The sequence below is a fragment of the Tyto alba genome, unplaced genomic scaffold, assembly GCF_018691265.1.
Source record: "Tyto alba isolate M040663 unplaced genomic scaffold, T.alba_DEE_v4.0 Super-Scaffold_17, whole genome shotgun sequence".
NCBI lineage: Eukaryota > Metazoa > Chordata > Aves > Strigiformes > Tytonidae > Tyto > Tyto alba.
Window position 1 is genome coordinate 7,675,358 of NW_024881279.1, and position 22,891 is coordinate 7,698,248.

General features: G+C 41.4%; 1 protein-coding gene across 3 annotated transcripts in view; it reads right to left on the minus strand.

Moving 5' to 3' along the window:
- Nucleotides 1-7,416: 7,416 nt before the first annotated feature.
- The window catches only part of RNF130 (ring finger protein 130), a 49,168-nt gene continuing 33,693 nt past the window's right edge, over nt 7,417-22,891 (minus strand). Inside the window, exons 6-9 of one of the 3 annotated variants that reach the window (XM_033006218.2) lie at nt 20,286-20,382; nt 19,017-19,221; nt 16,867-16,960; nt 13,715-13,905 (exon numbers count right to left, since the gene is read on the minus strand). In XM_033006218.2, coding sequence (XP_032862109.1) covers nt 13,890-13,905; nt 16,867-16,960; nt 19,017-19,221; nt 20,286-20,382 — 412 coding nt within the window. In that variant the 3' untranslated portion in view covers nt 13,715-13,889. Of the gene's footprint in view, nt 8,339-13,714; nt 13,906-16,866; nt 16,961-19,016; nt 19,222-20,285; nt 20,383-22,891 lie in introns of those variants that run through there. The other 2 variants (XM_033006219.2, XM_033006217.2) reach the window with 2 other exon arrangements.

Sequence of the window (22,891 nt, forward strand, 5' to 3'; positions counted from 1 at the left end):
CCCTTCCCGGCAGCGGGGCGGGGCCGGCCTGCCGCCGTGGCGAGGAGGGGAGGGCCGCGGCTCCGCAGAGGGCGAGACCGCGGGTTCGAGCCCTGGTCCCCCTCAGAGCGGGCACTGCCGCTTATCGGCCTCGGTGGGCAATTGGGGCTCCCCCCTGCGCCCTGCAGAGGGGGTCCCCTCCTCTACCTCTCGGTGGGACCCTGCACCGAAAAGACTTTTACCAGGGCGGCTCCACTTTGTTGAGAGTAATGTGTTTATAGAGTAAAACATCAGGCAGATGAAAAATCTTCCTGTGCAGCCCCGTGGGAACCCATTGAAGCTGCCATTAACTAATATTATTTAAGTGCTGCCTCCTGTTGTACCCGCAGTAATTTATTGGCAGGGAGCTCCCGGTGCAGCTTTGCAGGGGGCTACAGCTTCCTCCAAAGTGTTGCTGTCACCGGCAGCCCCCAGCCCCCTGCACATCGGGGACACAACCAGCTCTCCTGCCCGGGCTGGCGATGCTTTCATCTCCCTTTTGGGGAGATGGCAGTTCATTTACCCATTTTGCTGCAAAGCACATGCACTGCTGGGCACTACCAGCATCTACCCCACTGGGACGGGGTGCCCAGCATCCCCCCTCTGGCAGCCAGCTTCATTCTGGCTCTCGTTTTGGGGCTCTGGAGCCCATGTGGGGCTTGTGCTCAAGTCCAAGGACAGTCTTTGGAGCAAACAGGAGAGCAAGAGAAGTGGTTCCTTCTCATCTCGTGGCAGCAGAGCAGCTTCCCAGTAACTCAGTGAGCTGCTATTCTTGTTTGAATAACCATTAGAGAGCCTCCCCGCAAACCCTGGAAGTGTTAGAACAGCAGAAAATGTTGACATCTACCATATCTGTGCTTACTGCCCAGCTCCCAGGAAGGCGGGAATGCTGTGCTTTCTTTAGGCTATAAATCCTTTAACCCTGGGATGATCTATGTTAATGCAGTGCCCTAATCCCAGCTGGAGCCTTTGTACACTACTGTAATATAAATATTTATTAGCTGGCTGAGCTTTCAAAGGCTCTGCCTTCATCCTGACGGCACAGTTGTGCTTGGGAGCAGCATGGCGTTTTCCGAAGGCTGGATGTGCTGTGGGAAGGGTTCAAGCACTGGGAGAAGGTGCTGAGGGATCCTTCTCTGTGTTACTGTCTACGTTCCTGCTCGCTGTGTGCCATCTTTCAGGTGGCAAATGTTGTGGGAAGGTGGATTAGTGTCTCCTGTATATTCATAAGCCACTTTGAACCATGTGGCCTTCAGTGGCCTGAGATATAGCAAAATAAAACAATGTTTACTGCAGAGTTGGAAAAATAGCCTCTGAAAATGGATCTTTTGACAGTGTTGTTCCACACTGTACTCTAAGATACATATATATAAGAAATACCTATATATATATTTTTATATATATATATAATATGTGACTGGAGCCACTGGGCAATGCTCTCATCCTCCTGTATTTTGAGAGACACCAAGCTCACAAACTCCACATTTTTAAATTGCTTTTTATTGAAATGTAGTACATTAGCAAACCCTAACTAATCGGTATACACTATTAACATATTGGCATATACCACGTAACTACGATACAGTGTTATACGTACATCAAAACATGTCAAGAAGTTCTGCTGCTGTCAAGCTACAATTTCACAAGGGCTGGAAAGATCTGACTGTTGGGAGGGCACCGCACCGCCTGCATCCCTGCAGCGTCCCTGTCACTTGGCCGGACCCCTGGGGCCTGCTGGAGTTTTTATGTTACGTGGTCACACCAGTGTGGTACACCTTGCAGCAAGGCAGTTGAAACAGACTTTTCATTTTACACAGACGCAAATTGTTTTTTGTTTTGTTTTTGTTTGCTGCAGTTTCCCAAGCCCAAAGGCTGGAGTGTCCCCTCTCTGCTGGGATAAAATGATCCCGTTTTGGTGGATTCTGTGCATAGTTAGCCATGGCCTCGAGCAGATGATCCCAAATAGGCACAGTAGTACAGAGAAGCTTTTAGTATTTAACATTTACTTGCAAACTGCAGCAGGGCTGACTGGATAAGCAGAGGAGCGATGCTATCACTCAGTTTGCTCAGAAAAGTTATCCCCCATTATAGGACTAGTGTGACCAATCTTACCAGTGCTGGGAGTTAAGTCTAGACTTAACGGGGTGGAAAAGTCTACCTGCTGATGTGATGGCAACTGAGAAAGCTTCTTTTTCACAGTGCCAACGCAAAGTGACCCCTGTCAGTTGACAGTTTGGGACACTGCCTTGCTGGCTGCAATGCAGGAACTGCACGAATCTGCAAACAGGAGCTTTGCTTTAACAGCCCCAAATGCCCTATTAAACCTTCCTGGATTGAGAGCAGCAAAGAGTGTCAACTTTATTTTCAAGCCCAAACTTTCCCATGCTGGAGCATGGGAGGGTTGCTGAGCTGTTGTGTTGTTTTCTGGAAGGTCCTCTCAGTGCAGCCCAGGTAGTGCAAAGGCTGCAGGCAGATAAAGCCTTTACTGCCCAAGACAGCCAGAGGGTGTTACAGGCACAAGCACGGTAGATCAAGAGCAGATCTATCGATCCGGTGCCGTTACCACAACCCAGCAGCGCTGCTCTGTTGGGAATTAATGGGTCTTGGGCACCCTGAAGGGTTTGGGAAGCTGAAGATCAAGTCAGAGCAAAGCAAAGGTGAGCCCCAGAGCAAGTGGGAAGCAGCAAAAAAAAAAAGGCAAATGATACAGCAAACACACAGAGCTGAGCTCAGGGCAAAGATTAAAAAGCGTCTTGCTCCTGAGGGGCTCAGCCGCAGTAAGCTGCTGGTGTATGCAAGCCGAGGAGGGAATAGCCTGTGCCTGGCAGCAGCAAGCGAGCCTTTACTTGCATGTCCAGCAGATTTTGGGGCTGTGAAACCCCAGTCCCAGCTGTATAACACTAGCTCACGTTACACTTCAGCCTTGCAGTGAAACCACTTTCAATAGCTTCAACTTTCAATAAAACCCTATGTACTTCTTACCTTGCAGGAATATTAATACTTAATAATTAACCTTTTATGGAAGGGTCTATTTTAGGGCAACGCCTTATACCACAGGGCCCCCCATGCCTAGAGACTCTGGACATTATTGCCATAAAAAGAATACATATTCAGACATTATTGCACAACCTACACATCCAGCTCTCTTCATCTCAGTATCTCCATGAGGCTAGTGGGCTGAGGAGTGAAAGGATGCTCCATGCAGGGATCCACAGAACAAGCATCCCACAACAGCCCATGTGGCCGGGAACAACCCAGCGGGAACCTCCGTGCCTCCACGGACCATGATGCTGGTTCAGAGCGCTGAATCCCCTTCGAGGGGCTGGCTGGCATGGTGACAGCACGGCGATGAAGATGCTGGAGGCCGGGTGGATGGCAGTGCCTGCACTTTAGGGACCTTCACCCGGCTCTCAGGAGGAGGAGGAAACCGGTAGTAATCAATAGGGTGGAAAGGCAGAGATTAGTTGGGGAAAAATAAGAGTGTTTGGGAATGTTACAGGCTTTTAAAAGGAGTAGGTGAATGAAAGGATCAAACAACTGACATAGATAAAAAGGCGTCAATTAGTGTTGCTTTGCAAAGGCTCATGAGAGTGACTTTCATCCCCCCAAAGCACTTCACAAGCACCAGGTAAACCTGACGGGCCCCTGTGAGGTTAGGATTTTGTCCAACAGGTCAGGACATGACTGACTGGAGGTTATGCAGCACCGTGGCCCCATGCTGGGAGCAAAATCCCATCTGGAGCCCTGCTCTTGTCACTGCATCCCACAAGGAAGGGTTGTGGGGCATACCACTTTTTGTTCAAAGACATTAGAAACAAAGCAGAAATGAGCACCAACCTGCAGATGTACAGTCTACCTTTCTCCTGATTTCCCCCCAGTCTGGTTAATTGGAGCATCTTTCCCTCTCTCACGCCCTCCCCTGCTCAGTGGTTTCCACCCAGCCGGAGCACAGTCTGCCCTTATGGCAGTACCCTGCGGTGCAGCAAGTCTAGCAGGGAAAGGAAAAAGCGAAGATATATTTAAATATAACAACACATATGCAAGCTGTCATGGCACATCATGCATTCTTCTGCACGGCCCCGGTTGGAAAATTAGGTCACATATGGATGTGTAACACTGGGGTGAAAAAGCAGCGAAAGCTTCACTTATGAAGTTCAAGGTGTTTCCTGGGGTCCCTGCCCTGAGCCCTCCTGCCCTTCTCTCCCCACCCGCAGGGCTGGCAGCAGCCCCATGGCTCTTGTATTTGCCCCACCGTGCCTTGGCTTGTGCGCTGCTGTGCTGCTGTCTTTGTTGTAAAAAAACAGATGACTATTAGCTAAGCAAAAAAATACATATTTTTAACAATTAAGTCAACTCACGCCCCAGTAATCAGGCTGCAGAGCTGCCTGAACTTCAGCTCAACCCTGGTGCCTTCATCCTTCAGCTCATGACCTATGACTGCGGCATTATCTCAAAGCTAAATTGGGCTAAATGAGTCCTGGAGCCTCAGCGTGACCTTTGCCTCCTGCAGACCTCCCTCTGCTTTTCAATAGCTGGTAAAGCTCTTGGCTCTCCCGAGCCTTTGCACTGTTTAACATGAGCGTGTTTAAAGAAAACAGATGTGTGAAAGTCTCATAACGTAGTGCTAAACACATTTATTTAACTATTTTTGGTCTTTCTTTGGCTTATGTTGGATATCTGGCTATTCCTATAGCATCCTCAGGTGCCAAAGCAAGCATCCTAGAAGCAAGGGGACAGTGCAGATACCAACACATGAGCTCACTGAAGGGAGTAATCATGAGTGTCATTAAGTAAACTTTAACATGCTTCAAATTTAATACTTAATGTTAGTATTATAGGTAAAAAAGCACACTTACAATCTGTTTTTTTTTACTGGCGGTTATCCTCTAAGAACACAAGCAAGCCTTGATTTTACAAATGTCTTACGGGAACATGCAAAACTTTCACAGAACAGGAGGCTGGGAAAGAGAAGATGAAGTGCTAGGGTTTAAATAGTTTACGGAAACACTTGGAGATAAAAGCTTTTTTTATATGTAGAAGTCATAAAATTAATGTATCTGTTAAAAAGCACTTTTTTTTTTTTAACCTTAAAAATTATTTTCCAAGTTACTGGCACTTACAGTTCTTGGTAGATTGCAGTATATTTTACTTCTATGAAATGACTCAACCGTACACAGCACCAGTGCAGCAGAACAAGAACAACGATGCTCATCAAGCTTTTTTTATATACTGATTAATATTAAAAGGAAAACCTCAAACTTACCAGCAGAGCCCAGAAAAATTACTCGTGTTGCTGTGGTGCCTCTTCCCCATCCTAAATATGGCTAAGTAGAACGCCTGCTACAGCACGTCCCAGCACGCATGTAGGGATCAATTGTTTGAACTAGCTTTTAATTTTTCCAGTGTTGCAAGATTTTCCAAATCCAGGATGTCAATTATAATCGTCAGTTCCCTTATCCAAGATGCTACAGCACAAATCCATTTTTATATCACTATGCCAGACCCTGATCTCCAGAGGCAAACCTTCCCTCCCCCTGCTTTAAACCAAGATGTTAGGTTAGAAATAAGGAGATTTAACAAAATACAATTGACATTATTTATTATTTTGTCTTTGGGGGCTTTGTACTTTCTAACGTTTCTTTTAATTTCCATGCCTTTTCTAGCTTTGCTGTACACTCTGGTACACAGCTGGTGCAAACGGTCTCAGCTGGAGCTGAGAAACCGTTGGTTTTGGTTTTGTGCCGAAACTGTGCCCTCATGACGTTCCCAGCGGCCTTGGGGCAAATCCTCACGTCAGTCGGAGGCAGCCCCTACAAGGAGGATTTGCTTGGAGCACCCACGCCCCGCGGCAACGGGCTCTCCTACCCAAATCCTCACTGGCGGGGCGCTGCACCGAGCCGCTGCGGTGCCAGTGGCCGGGGCTTGCGGCACAGGGGAGGCTGTCGCGTGCGTGCTGGAGACACCCAGGCATTTTTGTATTTAACCATGAACACCCAGGTGTTTGTCAATTTATTGTAACCTGACTGCCCACCACAGATGAAAACAAGCCCTAAAACATCCTTGGGAGAGATGGTGATTTTTCTCTCGGGCGCTTGTTTTCGGAAGGCCTCTGCTCTTGCGTGCCTGCCTGCTGTGACCTGGCAGATGTAATTATGAAAACAGGGGTTGCTCAATCAGCCCTTCTGCCGCCCCCGAGCGCTGTATGGGCCTGGGCACAGCTCAGCCAGGCTGGCTTTGGGAGCTCTGCCCGGGCTTGCCAGTGCTGTCAAGAGCTGCCCCTCTTTGTACATCTGCAAAGAGATGAAGGATGCTGACCATGACCTGCTGCTGCTCAAGCCACTGACTGCCATTTTCTGTGACCTTCACTCTGCTTTGCAGGATAAAGTGGGTGTTAAAATTGTGCTCTTAAAAAGTTTGGGGTTTAAATGTATTTCTAGAGTGAGCTGAATGACAATAAAAGTGCATTTAGTAAATATAAATGTGGGTATTATGAGAAAAACCTCTCTACACTTCACACCACCCACTCTTGAATTATCAGATTAAATAAAGCTGACGCACAGCAACAAAAGTCAAAGCACGCTCAGTAAAGAGGATCATTTCCTCATTTTACAGAGCTGGGTTTTTCTTTTTCTCTTAAACATCTGTGTTAAACACACAGCTGAATCACACTTCAGGTAAGGATATATGTTAAGCAGACTGCTACACAATTAAAAAACATAATAAAGAAGGGGAAATTCCCCCACTTGTAGCAAAAGCAGATGAAATTAAAGCATGGCAGGGTATGTCTTACCTTTCTTTTTGGCTTAACTTCTCAAGATTCTCAAGATTCCTATATAGAAGGTGAAGCTTTGTTTCACATTACAAGGACACAAATGCATTTCTACACCTAGAGTAACTTCGACTGCACTGAGAAAAATCCAAACATTCATTAAACAGCTATTCATTGTCCAGTAGGAAAAGGTGAAGCAGGAGCCCTCGCTCCTCCATGTCTGCTCATTTGAGGAATGCTGTGGATGACAACTCCAGAGGTTCCTGTCTCACTCTCCATTTCTGCGTTACTCTTTCAGAAGCTTGCAAACAATATTCATTTCCCCACCGCTTTTGTCACATGCCAGTAAAAATTGATTTTTCCTGCAGCGTGTCAAAGCAGTTGCTGCTTTCCTTTTTTCTGCTGCTTTCTACATTCCCATCATTGATGTCAATGGGAGAGGGCACGGCTTAGAGAACGTGTTTGCTGTTTTAACTGTTGCAGATCTCAACGGGAGAATGGGATAATAAGCTTACCTCTCTTCTTCTCTGTGTAATGCCAACATGCTGGCTTTTAAAAAACTTCAGTGAAAAATTCGGAGGATTTTTTTAAACACCGCCTCCCACTCCCCCACCCCACCCCCCCAAAAAAAAAAGTTAACTGAGAAAGAAAGCTAATTAGATTCCTGCATATTTCAAAAAGTCTAATGGTTTTCAGGTAGATCAAGTGCTGGTTCTGTGAATGCCCTCTCTACAGAAAGAGACTCACTTGACTTGAGCACACGGAAGGACTGAAAGTATATTCTGTGTAGGCCATTTTTCTCCTGCTTCAATCGAACTGGAGAAAAAAACAAGCGTCGAGTTCCTTGAAATCTTTCTGCAAATGCAGGTCCTCTCTGCAGCTTTAACATCAGACTGGTTTGCTATTGTCCGGGGTTACGTGGGTTGTAGGAAATTCAATGCACTTAAAGGTCCCTTTCAGAAGGGGCTACTTCACAGTAAGGTTATGGATTCACCGAGATATACGAGTGCTTTTACCAGTCAGTGGTCATCTCCTCTACAACCAGTTCCCTTTCTGACAATGCCCAACCATCTGGACAATTAAAATAATGGAAACAGCAGATGCCTGTGTAAGAGACGCATTTGCAGTACAACACAAACTCTTAGGACCACCACAAAACCTCTTCTGCATCGCCATGGCTGGACCGACACAGCTCCCCATGCTGTTACTCATCAATTTCCATCAGACAATCTTGCTTGTGTGCAATTCTTTGTCAGCTCAAAGATGCCACCCTCAGAAACCACCACAGCTGGTCTTCATCTTTGCAATCTAGAAGGTGGGTTCGTGTTCTGGAAAAAGCAGCTCTTCTTCAGACAAAGGAGATCCATGGAAAGAGTACACAACAATAGGAATGAGAAATGAAAAAAACGGAAAAAGGGCCAGGAAGGAGCATAGATTCCTTTCAGGTTTTGTTCTCATCATACATGTCCAAGGCAGGCTCGATGGTTGAGAACTCACTCTCGTAGACCAGGCTTCGAGGGGACAGAGAGTTACGATGAAAGAAGTGACTGCCTACAAGAGGTAGAACAAAACCTCATTAAGAACACACGCGGACAACGTAAGAACGGAGTAAAACATCCTTGTACACAGGTGCCAACTGCAAACACAGTATGCATGGAGAAAATAGCCACCCTTTAACACAAAGCAGTAACAGCCACGTGAAATAGTTCACCTCCATTCGTGTGCTCCCCTGCCAGTTCAAAGCAACTGCTTTCCATATGCATGAACAATCCCACCTCAAATGGTTCTTTCAGATAAAACAGGTCAAGTCTGAGCAAGGCTGGGGCAGGCCAGAGTTTTGCACTCAGTGCTTGCTCTTGATTTACAGCCTTGTAAAGCAGGTATGTGCTTCCTTGAGAAACCCAGAAACCTTTGGTAGGCACCCAGTTCCCCATGCCATGCACCAGCACAGAGCACTCCAGCATGGGGTCGAAGGAATGAGCAGAATGAGCGAGGAGGTCACCAAGAATCATCCAACCGATGCTGCTGAAACCTTGGCCTTCTCCAGAGCTCAGCAACCTCCATCCACCCAGAGACAACCTTCTAGAAATAGGCACGTAAGTATTTCCTTACACAGAACCAAAGGAGACAGAACGCTCTTCAACATTGGTGATACCTGAAACAAGCATCAAGTGGCTGTTGATAGAGTAGGGAATGGAAGTTAATTTTTTTTCCTTGGCAGCAGGGCATTCCCATGATTCTTCAAATCCACAGATGTGTTTTGCAAGGAGCCCAGCCCTACTGCTGCACAAATGTTTCTCTCTGAAAGCATCTATCAGATCAGGCCCTTGGTCAAAACATTTAATTACTGGGTTTCTTGATCCCAGGGGGGATTATTTGGGAGCAAGGCTGCTTAGATTACAATATGCCAGTCAGCCACATGAGCCAAATTGGAGGCAACTGAAAAGCTTCCAAGTTCATCAGAAAGGCACTCAGCAAACCAAGGTGCCTCCAGTTTCAGGCATTAGTGGAGCAAGACACTTAGGGGAGTGGAGTCGCAGCCCTGGCAGAATTTAGGTGCTTAAATCCTCCTTTCTTTTCCAAATTTCGAGTCCAGCCCGACCCTTCGTAAAGAGCTTACAAAAGATACGAGGGAATAATTATTTAGCTGTTACTGTCTAAAACACCTTTTCTCCATCCCCACTGACAGAATCTGAAATGAAAAAAAAAAAATGTCCTTATTAGGATTAAAAAGAATAAGCTAGAGTTATAATCAGATGCACAGACTTGTTGAAAGAGCAAAAGCAAAGATGAACTTTGCACTTCTCAAAGCAGAAGCCTTGTAACAGCACTGGCTGGAAGAGCCAGGGACAGTATAGACAAGCTTCATGCAAACTCATTTTGCAAGCTGTGACAGCAAGCTGTCATCCCGATTTGCAGCAAGCTGCACAGCAGTTGTGTGCCTGGGTCGAATCCTTGTCAAGAGCAGCAGCAAACTGAAGCTGGGCAAAGTATCTGCTGCAAATTTCCTAAATGCCCCCTTTAAATCCTTCTTTTATCACCAAAAGCCAGTATGCATGCTCACTCCACCATTTGCACTGAGAAGGGGAAGTTCTCATAAGCAAATTAACTTATTATTGATTTTGCAGTTAACTGAGACAAGAGCAAAATTAGTAGTTACATTGCATAGGCATTAATTGCTCATTCTGCCAGGAGCACATATCCATGTATTTGGAAGAAGTGTACTGTGTTAGAATACATTTCACAGAAACAGGCAGTAGGGGATGAACACCCACTTTCTAGACCTGAACCCGCTCCCAGATTTACAGGTTTCTAAAACTAGGGAACACTTGAAAAAAAAAAATAAATTAAAAAAGGTTGAGTTTTTGAGGGAACATAAACTTGGAACTATGACTTCCATAGTCTTGAAACAAAAAAACTCAACCTACTTTGAAATTATACCAGGTAGAACTGACTTCAAGATTCTTTTTGAAATGTGTTATGGGTCAGGATCATTTAATTTTTGACGGCTGAGTCTCAACTTGCAGTTGAAATAAGCTACGGATAGTGGATGTTTCATCTTCCCCCGCTGAAATGTTACATATTAAACAGCCAATGCTGAAACAAAACAAAGGGGATTCTAAAAGCTTAGTGTTGCTTTTGTTTTTATTACACAGAAGTCAAACAAGGGATTAGGAAGCAGACAGCCCAGGCTGTCATTTCCTCTGTGTGTGCCCAGATTTCCACTCAAGCAGATTGAAGGGAGAGATTTAATCAACAGGCAGACGGGTCATCTGACAACAAATATTTTAAATTAATCTGGAAAAAAGGCACTGTCTATCTAACACCTCTAAAATTCTTTACTGTGATGTTTTCTTGCTTCTTGGCAAAAGAAATTTAAGCCACCCACTTCCAGGGAGGCTGGATGTTTCCATACAGATACGAATTTCTTGGCTTTCATACCACTTTTAGGACACCATTCATTCTTTTCCTAAATGTTTCTCTCCTCTACCATTCAGCACAGCCCACCCAGTGCTGAAAACCCGGCTGCTTCTCAGTGCTTTTCAATATTTCATCTTCAGGTGCTGTAAGAACCAGGTTGGTATCACTGCTCACAACTTATGGTTAGACAAACAGAGTCAGAAGGGCACAGTAACCCAGCTATGCTCATCTTAATGCAGAAAATTGCTCATAGTTGTTTAATAATGTATTTTAAGGACAAGTAGAAACATCCACGGTTCCAAATTCAGCTTATGAATCCGTTCTTCCTATTTTGCACTTACCAAGAAAGATTAAAATTTATCCCTTGGGTATGGAAAACAAATGGGAAGTCTGCATTCAGTTTTAATACATGACAATGAATCCTTCAGTGCTCTCTGCCACTATTCTTCATTATATACTTACAAAGAATTTTTCAGGTAACTTTTATTGAGTCTGAAAATAAAACATACTACCCTGGAATTGATCTTTATACCTACTGTAGGATGCTACAGAAGTGGGCACAACACCAAGGCCAAAAATTCAAGACACAGCATTGCAGGTGCATCAGGAGTAAGTACCACCCAGTGTTTCCTTTCCGTCTGAAAGTATTTTAATGCCCTCAGTCACTGATCAGGGCCATCTTCTGCCACAAGCTGCAGTCCCTCTACAGCTCTTCTGGCATAATGACTTCTTAATGTGGAAATCCGATCAGAGCACTCCCTACCTCAGACAATCTGTTTCAGACACTCTCTTGGTTAAGAAACAACAGAGCAGGATTATTTCATAAAGTATTTTTTCCCCGAAGCCAGCTGTTTAGCAAGCCACTGCTACTCCCTCTTGAACTACACCCTATTATACCCTTCTGTCTGCCCAGTCCTGCCATCTTTGCAACATCTGGAACGAGGGACCAGCTCTCCTCCTTTCCTCTCACTATTATGGTTATGCGTATGAGAGTAACACTACTCATCTTTTATGTGGGGATACCTAAAAGCATGACAGTAAACAGAAACTTTGGGGATTTACTTGTGGTGTCTATCCAGAGTCAAAAACTTGAGTTTCTGGGATGGTGCAGAGTCCACCTTTAAATGTATTTATTTAATTATCAGGATAAACTTAACATTACTAGCCTGACCTGTCATTAACCTAGCAGATATTGTCTGTATTTTTATTAACACTTTGAGTCAATTGTTAGCAGCTCAAAAGAAAGATTAAAAAAAGATGGCCCTGGGTTATTTAAATCCTCTACAGAGGGAAATGCACTAGAAGACCTGTCAACCATTTTGTTCCCAATATCACTCAACTTCTCCTCCTGCTGCTGATCTGTAGAAGAAACATGAACTGGAACTGTTTTGTGGTGCCTTTTGTATCTGGGTCACCACGCTGCTCGCTATCCCTGCGCATCCCTCCTGACAACACTAAAAAGCACTGAAGGATTTTTGTTTCAGGAGACAAGCACAAACATATCAATTTTACTATTGCTGTTGAGAGATGGTAAAAAAAAAGTCACCCTTTTTGTTACGTCGCCTGTACCCTAAATCATGCTCTAACCACATTCCTTCATTTTTGCCAACAGCGCTCAGTTGAGAAACACTGTATTTTACAAGGAGATAGTGTATTTGAGGTTTTTTTCTCTTCATGAGTAAGTCCAATGGGGTTTCCCAGTCTTTCAAAATGCATTTATTGCTCTACTGATTGTTTTCATGTTTCTTCCAAAAATTCACAAGGACACACTGAAAAATAATTCTATTAAATGTACTGTAACTATCACATACTTCATTTCTTATTGCAAAAGCTGCCTTCTCAGCTGAAGCCTGCTGGACAGATAAGAATTAGGAAACTATTTTAATGTAGACTCTGGCTGTGTTCCTAAATTCTAAAAGTGCCTATACATAAAAATAAAATTAAATTAAATCTTCTATTTCCCAGTACATAAAAAACCCAAATCTTACAGTAAAATTGGTTCTCTCTCCATTTAATTAAATTAGAAAGCATTAAGTTTCAAATGTCTACATCTTGATACAAGAACAAAAACAACCAAACACAGAAAAGGTTTTAACTTCTATCAATTATATTTTCCTTACCAATTTGTTACCTTCTTCTACCCATCTCATTAACTCAAGCATTAGCATTTGGCTGCAAATCAGATCCGCATGTTTTAACTGACTGTTGTGAAATTACTCATACACTGCTTGCATAAGTAAACTTGCATAAAACAGCCTGAGTGAGGACAGTGATGAGAGATGTTTTCCCTCTGCCTCCTCACCAGTAAAACACCATGGCAAGAAGCAACGTGTTTGTATAGAGTTTCTACATTACAGTGAAGACCCTTATCAATCTCTCTCATGATCTGAATTTGAACAAAAATTAATTACACTAATATAAAATGAGGCTTCACAGATGGCAGTGGGGAAAAATGCTACCTTTTTCTTTGTATTAGGAGGGAAGAAGTGGTTTAGAGTAGCTTCAATTTTATCAGAAAGAAGGATGGGGTGAAAGCAAAAGAGCAAAAGATTTATGATTTGTATGTGGAGAACACGGTGTTGCAGACCTTCAGCAATGCCTGACCTGAAGACAAAAATCATACTGCAAATCCTCCCAGTGTGACACAGAAGTGTTACAGAAGGAGAAACGGAGAAAATGTTCTTATTTCAAATTAATTCTCAGCTGGAGTCATGATTAGCCCATTACATACTAGAATGCTTGGTCCAGCATTTTTCCCTAACAAGCTGGTATGGAGCAATTGCTAATAATACTCGTTAGTCATTTCAGTGCTGGGTGGCATCACAAGAACGGCACTGTGTGAGATTTCCACTTGTTAGCTTGCATGTCCCAAAATGAAAGAACACAGATCTGCAAAGATGAAATAATTCAGAGGAAATAAAGCACTTTATAAAATTTACAAAAGACTGGCAGACTGAAGTACTAACACAGGAAGTCCAAGAAAAATAAAATTCTCACAGAGTAAGATTTCATAATTAAAGTTTTTTTTATTTCTTCACTTTTTCCTTAATACAAAGCTTTGGCATCAGCAAATTTTATGAAAAAATAGAATGTACTAAATAATTGCTTGTGCTGCATGATCGATAAATGATGCTTAAAAATAGGTGTCTCTCTCCAAGGCAATCGGCCGAAAAGCGTTTCTTCAATACCATTCTGCTCTGTGGGGCAGAAAAAAAAAAGGAACAAAATATTTATATTAAAGTTAATACTGCCAATACTAAAAAAAAAAAAAAAAAATCCTGTGAAAGTAAGTTAGTGAGAAATTACCAATTATACAAGGCCAGAGCACTGAAAGAGGTCTGTGCTCCTTACATCATTCTTACAAGATCAGTAAAACAGAGATGACAGCCAGTTTAAACACTTCTAAACTTTTGAGGAAACTCCATCTGCTACTGAAAACTTTCTCTAAGTGGTGTTATCCAACAGCTGGGCTTTTTGGACTTTAAAACACAGTTATACAGTAATTTCTGACCATTTCCTAAGAAGCAAAGCAGAACATGCTTCCTTTTGTTCCTTTAATTCATTACCTAAATCATTTAATAGTAATAATGCGTGAAAATTATGAGACCCAAGAGAAAGCGGCTGGTTCCTTAATTTCTTATCTCAGTGTTTACTTTTATCAGGAACTATTTAAAAATGCATGTGCATGTGTATATACATATTCACAAACAAATATATACACAGTTAGAGATACATATATACACACACACACAAAACTCCAGAACCATTGCTCTAAATAAATATGTTTAAGCTGTGGGAAGAACATAGGAAAAAAAGATCAGGACATGTTTTTAAGTGACTTTTAATGCAGAGTATTTGGCAACTTTTACTTGCGTCAGCATATTATGTGGCCTCATTCTTGCTACTGTTGTTTTCTGATAAGAAAAAACCATCAGCTTCCTCTTGAAACACTACCATAGCAAATGTAGGGTACACCAGCATCACTTTTTATATGGAGAACAGCATAAAAAGCAGGTATGCTGTTATGACATTTAATGGAAATTCCAGTGAGGGGGAGCTGCCATATATTTGGCATGATATTCAGCACAGGAAATGCTTTGTCTGTCACTGGGGAACATAAGGTGTCAATGAATAAATAAATAAACAATAAATTTAAGCAATTAGTGTAATACACAGATATTTTAAGCTGTCTAAAATGAGTAGTCAAACCTAGCAGCACTTGTGGAGGCTGCTTAGATCCCACAGGATTCAGTTGAAATGCTGCTGAGGTTAAAGGATACAGCAAGGTACCTCAGTTACCTATGTAAGTGATTTTTTGACAGCTCTGGTTCCTGCAGTTGCTGGTTTTCTTAAGTCTGCCTCAAAGTAGACACTTGTATATGCTCATATTTTCATTCCTATCTCTCCGTACATCAGCATGCCCTTTGTTTGTACGAAGGGAGCACAACTGTGAAAACACTTTGCTGGAGGCCCTAACTCTGCCAGTGTGAAGAAACTTGCCCTTTCAGTGAAAACAGACCCAGATCTGACAGAGCAAAAGCCAACAAAAAGAAGAGTTGCAAGGCAAGGCAGAAATGCAACTGTTATCAGTGCCCACATCTGGATGATACTACATGGGATGCAGTTCCTTTGTCTTCTTCCTAATGATGTGGAAATACCCAGAAATGCAGACATTCCTGTTCCACTAATCGTCTTCCTTCATGCTTTCCCAAGCTATTTTTCAGTGCAGGTTAACTGTGTTCAGCTAGCTACAGCTATGCTGCCAGGTTGCTGACTGATAGTTGCAATTTCAAAGTTTTAACAAATGGAAAAAAAATAATCAGGAGATTTGATAGGGCTATTTGAAGTTCTAAAACTTTTCTTCATTAAAACTTTTGGGAATTAGCATGTGAAAAGAGGAGGAAAGAAAGATTTGCAAATTGGTGGTAATCAAAGATCCCGGATGACCAAAACCTCTAAGAACTTACTATGGCCTCTCCTGAAGAAGATTAGCTTGAGACTGTCTAAACTTTTAGACTGGAGACTATTAGACATGTTTCCATCTTATTGAAGAGGACACCTTATACTTTCCAGACAGCAACAGAAGTAAAAAAAAAAAAACACTTTTACCTCAAAAAAAAAGAAAGAAAAAAAAAAAGAAAAAAAAAGAAAAAAAGTAAATCATGTTTATAAAGCTATATTTCCAGGCTGCACAGGAGACTGCCTTTGAATCTCACCTCACTTTTGGTAAGAGATCAACACAATGGAAACTCAGCTGCATCAAAACATTCAGAGACAGAGAAAGATGTTGACACTTTCCCTCCCCAAATAAATAAATTATGATTAAACATATATGATGAGCCCAGATGTTCTGTACACCTAAATGAAAATATCTAGATGTACCTAGTTAATATATCTGCAGAACAGATTTATACTTGCCCACACACAGGACTATAAAAAAAGACAGAAAGTCACATGCTAGAGTAATTTCTTGTCCAGCCTGTCTGAAGGGAGGCACTGGGGGTGTCTATAAAAATTAAGAAAGCGTGGATATCTTTAAGCACTTCTTTGACTGCAATTCTTAAGCATACTAAAATGAGAGGTGAGAAGACTGATTGGCTCTCTTCACTTGAAAGAAGAAACAGCAGTGTATTCATTGCTTTCATCTGTCCCTCTCCTAAGAGCAAAAAGGTAGTTTCCTGTCTTAATACCTTTATTCTTAGCTGAAAGTGTGACAACTAACAATATAGATATATTTTTTTTTAATAGGAAATTTGGTTATGAAACCGAGGTGAAAACTGTCAAAGGTAACCAATGGTAGCAGCTTTTGGCTCTGCCAGGTAAATTTTGAACATATGGATTTAATGGCAGAAATGTAATGTTTACCTAGACCATTGATCAAAAACTGAATATAAGTATTCTCTCTTTTCCCCATTCCATGTTTCCACTTAGCAAGGAGATTTCCTCGGGCAGTCCAGCTAAATATAAAAGGGACTTTAGATGTTACCCTGGAATCTACTGTAAACAGAGAGACTTACATTTGAGAAAAGCAGAAAAGGCATTTGATTCTTTGAAAACTGCATTTTTTCCCCTTCTCTATTCTCTTGGTATTTGTTCCCAATGTTGTCCACAACACACACCCGCCAGAAATACAGAGAAACATCTGAATATTTACTTACTCATTAGCATTCAAGCTAGCTGTGGCTTTGATGATCATGTAGCAGAGTGTAAGGGCACTGAGGAGGCCAAAACTGGCAATAATAAACCATTCTTCTGTTGACAAAGGAAAGGGAGGAAATCACTCGTGGGAGAAGGCTTATGTCAAAGCGATGGCAATATTTCCCTCAAACACCACTGGCGGAAGGCAAGAGGCTTCTAAGCCATGACTGGCACCAGGAGGTGAAGCAGAAGGTTAGCCACAGAGTTACTGACTGGAGAAGGCTAGCAAAGAAGAAGTGGAGAAAGGTGTGGAAAAAAAGCATGGCACAACAATATTTCCCGGCTGAGCCCAAGGGTTAGTGATAAGGAAAGATTATTTAACAATGTAAAGTGAAATGCAGGAACAAGGGAAAATGTAATGAAAACTCTGTCCGCCCCCAAGTCAGAAAAAAGATTGTCAGGGTTGGTTCATATTTGCTGAGATGCGGCTCTTCACATAAGCATACTCAATATACTTTCACACTTAACTTGTGTCTTCGCCCCCTCCCTCCTGAATAAATGCTATAGTGCTACTTTAAAAAAAACAAAAAAAAAATAGGATAGCTTGTTCAACAGTAAAACATAACTAGAGTTTTCCATTTAATATACAGGAATAAAACACGAAGATTTAATTTCAACATTAGTGTATACATACAGACAGAATAAAAAAAATAGTAATATAAAGAAGGCTATTAAAGAATGTTCACTATTCAAAGTTCTCCTTCCTCAAGATCAATTTGGCACATAGTAATAGTTCAGAACACAAACACTTTTGTTGAATACGGCTGTTGGTTTAACTCTCATGCATCAATGAATGCATGTGTCATCCATAAAATCCAAACATCTGAACAGCCTTTTCTAAAGCTTTATTTTATAAACATTGTCAGAATGAACTGTTGCTGATCATTTCTTCTTTTACCCTGGCATCCCACCTGTGCAAGAGCAGTACTACAGTTGGGAACAGATAGTAAAAATATATTCTGTAAAATGAAGCAGTGAAAAGTTTCAGTTAAACTACAGAGTTTTTCCACCCATGACAAGGAAGGCAGCACACCAACTGATTTGCTCTCTGTTCAACAGAGCTGAGTGCAAGATGAATCAGATGTCGAACACTGCATGACAAAGTGACTTACTGGCTTTGTAAAGAATCTAGATTTTGGATGTGGATTTTTCCTTCTCAGATCAGGACATTTCTGGATACAGACTATGTATTTCATAAAATGAGATTTTTTTAATGAGACATTTACTTTGCTACATTACCTAAAGAAGCACTCTAATGGACTGCATCAGTTACACTGCCTCTTATATCAGTGGCAAATAGTAAGTTCAGAATCTAGATCATAGATGCACATAGGCAAAATACAAGGAGGAAATTAGACTGTTGTACTGCACAGATTCTATTTTTGCAATTCAGCCAGAAAAACAGCTATTCATGCATCAAATTGAGACTGTACAGCATATGGAAAAATGATGCAATTCCACACATTTTGTATTCATTACAATGTTATCATACATTAAAAACCCTAGGTAAAATCCAGTGAGTGGAAATTTCCCATGCTGTTCTTATGGATAAGAGCTCGCAAGCAGTGCAGGAACAGTGTTCTGATGTCATAAAACACTTGGACAATACTCAAATGTTGGTATATCAAACACTTCTTTTAATTCACAAATTTTGTAAGAAAAAACATCTGCTAAGAGACATCAGAATTCCAGTAGCAATGTTCTCAGGGGAAAAAATGTCTGCAGAAATAGCAATCAGCTAAAATATTTATATTTGTATAAATTATTGCATGTAAATTATTCTGAAAGGTTAAATAATGGTTTTGGCAATCCAGCTTCTTTTACTGGTTACCAAATTCAGGAGGGTTATTTTGTTGCCATTTTAGTTCATCCAGTGTTCTTTGCATGCAGATCTAAATGGATGTACCATTAATAATGAAAGTGTTGGCACTGTCGTACCTAGAGTTATCGGTTTCAATACGAAGCGCATGCCTCTTGCAGAGACACTGAGGTCACCTTTGTCCTTGCACGGAAATCTTTTGCTATGGCCCTGCAGCACAGAGCTACAGCAGAGCAAGTGCCTCAAACCAGGAGACCCACAGAATGGTACTGGGAGTCAAAGAAAACTTACTTGTCACAGCAATGTTGATCTCTCCTGACCTTGGCGTTAGCTCCCCGTCCTGTGGAAGCTGTGACATCCCAGAGGTGCGCAGGGGCTCCAGGCTGAGCGAGCTGTCATTGGCAAAATCGCCGAGTGCTGAGCGCCTGCTGGCTGGCTGGCCTCTGGTGAGCCTTTCCATGTCAAAGGCTACATTATCTGTGCATGGCACGTTTGGCTGGAAAAAAAAAAGCGATTCCACATTACAAAGGTGAATGTTCAACACGTGGCAAACCTATAAATTGAGTAAAACCACACATACACACTTTATTCAGCTGCTGTGGCTGTCCTCAGCTCACACAGGAGAGAAACACATGAATTAGCAAGTTCTATCTAAATTCATTCCTTCAGTCCACCTTAAAAAGGTGGAGGAAGAAGCAGAAAAGATTAAGGCTCAAGAAAGGGACTCAAATACACCTTTATCATAGCCTATTCCTGCATGGATTACCACCGTGAGCAATGATGACATGCACTGGATTCTACTATATCGTCCTCTAAAAATCCAGGTATATTATTAATTGCAAAATCAAGTCATCTACAATGTATCTGCAACTATTTCTTAGAAAACGGGCAAATTTGCAACTGACACAACTAAAAATGGAGGCGTGATTACTCTCACTGGCTTGATTCAAAAGCTGCTTTAGACAGTATCTTCATACGCTCTTATCTTTCCTCCTTATTCCTTTCTTCTGAAAAGAACAGTGCTCACACTTTGCAATTTTTTCCTTATAAGGGAGAGATTAAAAAAAAGCCACTTTGATGTTTTGCACTTCTATCCCCTTATGAACTGGTCAACAAAAGCAGTTCTTCAGGGATCCCATAAGCCATGAACTCATTGAGGGAAACTCATTGGCCTTGGCTAGGTCATGACTTTTAATGTGTAAACAAATTTAAGAGTGTCTATGGGAGACCACAGCAAGAACAAGAGATTTACCAAGTAAATTTAACAAAGAAGGGTTGAAAGAAGTTGAGAAAAGGGAAGATTAGAGAGAATCTAGTAGACTTCCAGTAGATAAGAAATTGTTATAAATGCAAATATAACAACACAGGCTCAATGACTAGCCTGGGAAAGGACCATCATCACCACACCAGCTTTATCAGCAGCAAAGAAATTGGTAAAAAAACCCAAACACTTTGAGTAAGGGTACTGGAACACCCTTCCCCCCCTCTCCTCTACAATTACACCTCCTGTTCTGTGTCTCAGACATGGGAGGAAGAAGAGCTCACAACAGTGCAACTTACCACAATTCCCAGTGCCTTCAAAATGTTAAGTTTACACATTGGACACGTACAGTGTTCACTAAGCCATGGATCCACACAGGCTTTGTGGAAAACATGCCTAGAAGAACAGACAAGGCATATATATAATTTGCAAACAATTCTATTTTATACCACAAGAACTACTTTAACAAACTTTTAGAGTGTTTCTTTTTTAATTAAGCCAGCAGAATGGAGTCTAGAATTGCCAGTATTCTGTGCTGACTGCAGTAAGAAAAAAATCATAAACTCTTGCTTGTTGTTGCCACCCTTTACTAATAGTTCAACTAAGAAGAAACACTTAAAAGGAAGATTTATTATTTTTTTTTCTCTTCCTTTTATTGTGGATATTAGTATGCACATGGGCAGAATAACTATGGTAACAAAGTCCTCACTGTAACTTTGTGTAAAGTCTTGTCTCATTTTCTGTGTAGAACCTGGCCATGAATTTGTTAGGAAGAGCACAGGTCCACCAGCAGTCAATTTTATTCAAAAGTCAGTGCAACTAACCCAAACACACTTACATTTGATTTTGAAAGGGCTTTTATAATTATCCCGTATAAGTAAAAAGAAGGCTTTTCCTACAATCAGTATTTCTTGATATCAGGAAGGAAAACATGTCTATCTCCATATGATGGTCAAAAAAAAGAGAAAATAATCTTTAAAAGATGAAAAGGCAAACTGGGGTTCTACTTGCACAGCACAGAACTCTGCAACAGAAAACAGGCTGATTTGCTACATACATTGCATACAAAAATCTTAATCACATACACAAATATAAATCTAGCAGTGTTGGGATTGATATAAACCAGTATAACAACGAAGGACTATGAAGAGATCAAAACCATGTATCTGAATTAAAGGAATTAAAAGAAATGTCCTCTTGGCTTTTCAAAAGCCAAAGAACTTTTCAGAGCATATTCATGGCAAAAATGGGTATCACTAGATTTTCTACACAATGCAGCTTTACAAATACTCATAATAGCTGAGTCTGAATAACTGCCTATGATAAGAACCCAGATCGTTCATTTCCAGCGGCACTGACCGCAAGAGCAAAAAGCCAGTAAGAGTAGGCACACCTGAACACGACAGACTGGTGATGGTGACAAAGACCAGCAATTACAAGGGCTGCTGAGCCAGCGAAGAGCTGTGCTCTGAAACCAGCAGGCAAGGGGGCAGTGGCAGAACAAGGAGTTCTTGGACCTATTTGAGGCATCAGCACCGTCTGTAAGAGGTCATGCATGCCCCTGAGGCAGCATGAAGTTGAGATACCTTCAGTCCCACCTTTCTCAGCTTATATTTGCTGCTCTATGCCTCAGCAGGCTCATCATGGGGTCTGGGGCTTCTTTGCTCCCTATTCCTTGGGATTTTAAAACCAGAGACCAAATGAGGCATGTTACCAAATATTTCTCTTTAATCTCTGGAAAGCAACCTGAAAGAAAGGCCTCCTGAAATTGTTAACAAACATGAAAAAAGACAGTATATAATTATGTTTTCTCTATGGCTACTAAGACTGATGGAGGGACTAAAGTATATCAACATAATTACATTTCAGTCAGCTACAATTATATATCCTACCTGTACTAACTAAAGATACATAGATTTACAGAGTATAATATAGTCAACAGAACGTGGATATGGAGTAAAATAATTTTGTTTATTTATATCCCAGATATTGCAGGAATAGAAACTTAAAGAATCTCAGCTAGTCATTTTGCTAGCCTGTGTTCTTTAGCAATATGGCAATCATGAAAAACAGGATATATACACTGCTTACTGTTCAAATAATTGCACAAAATACAGACTCACTTCTATTGTTATTAGGTCTTAATGAATTCCCTTTATTACTCACAAAGCTACAGGAAACAATGTTTAGAAATCCTGTGTGATAGAAAATGGTTTGAAATCTTTTGTAACATACAGAGATGCTATTTTTCTATGTTAGGCAAATCATGGCTTTTAGTTGCTTATGTTTCCTTTTAAGTGTCTGAAGTCTGTTTTTTTTAGAGTAGGACAAACCTGAAAATCTAATATTTTGGGAAATAGCAGACATCAAGACTCCACAGAACTATAAAAACAGCTTTAATATATCATTATCAGCTAATCAGTGCTGCAGAAGCACTCAGATCAAGTGAAGCAGGCAACTGATATGGATGCCAACACGCATCTGCTAAATATTATAAGTTATTTTAGAGTCATTAGCAGTTTGATGTAGTTCAAATGCACCAAACAGCTCAACTGTTTTTGTGACCTCTTAATTCTTTGCTTTTAGTTCCTAAACCTTCCAGGATGTTTATTAGTGTGCTTCAAAAAAAGTGCAGTTCTCCAAAGGTTATTTACTGATTTAGATCAGCATGGCTCTGCCTACTACTTAAGCAGTTTATCTACCCCCTTAAAAGCGTGCTGATACCATCATCGTGGCTCAGGCTCTGTCTGGATTTCTCTACTTGCAAGAGTTAAAAAGCAGTTATACAGCAATGAAGGTAATAAACACATGAATTATTTTAAAAACTCAGTCTGATAAAGTAAGCCCTTGCATTTTCTACCATCATAAACCTCCATCTTTGTATCTCTGTCACTTGTTTTCCAAG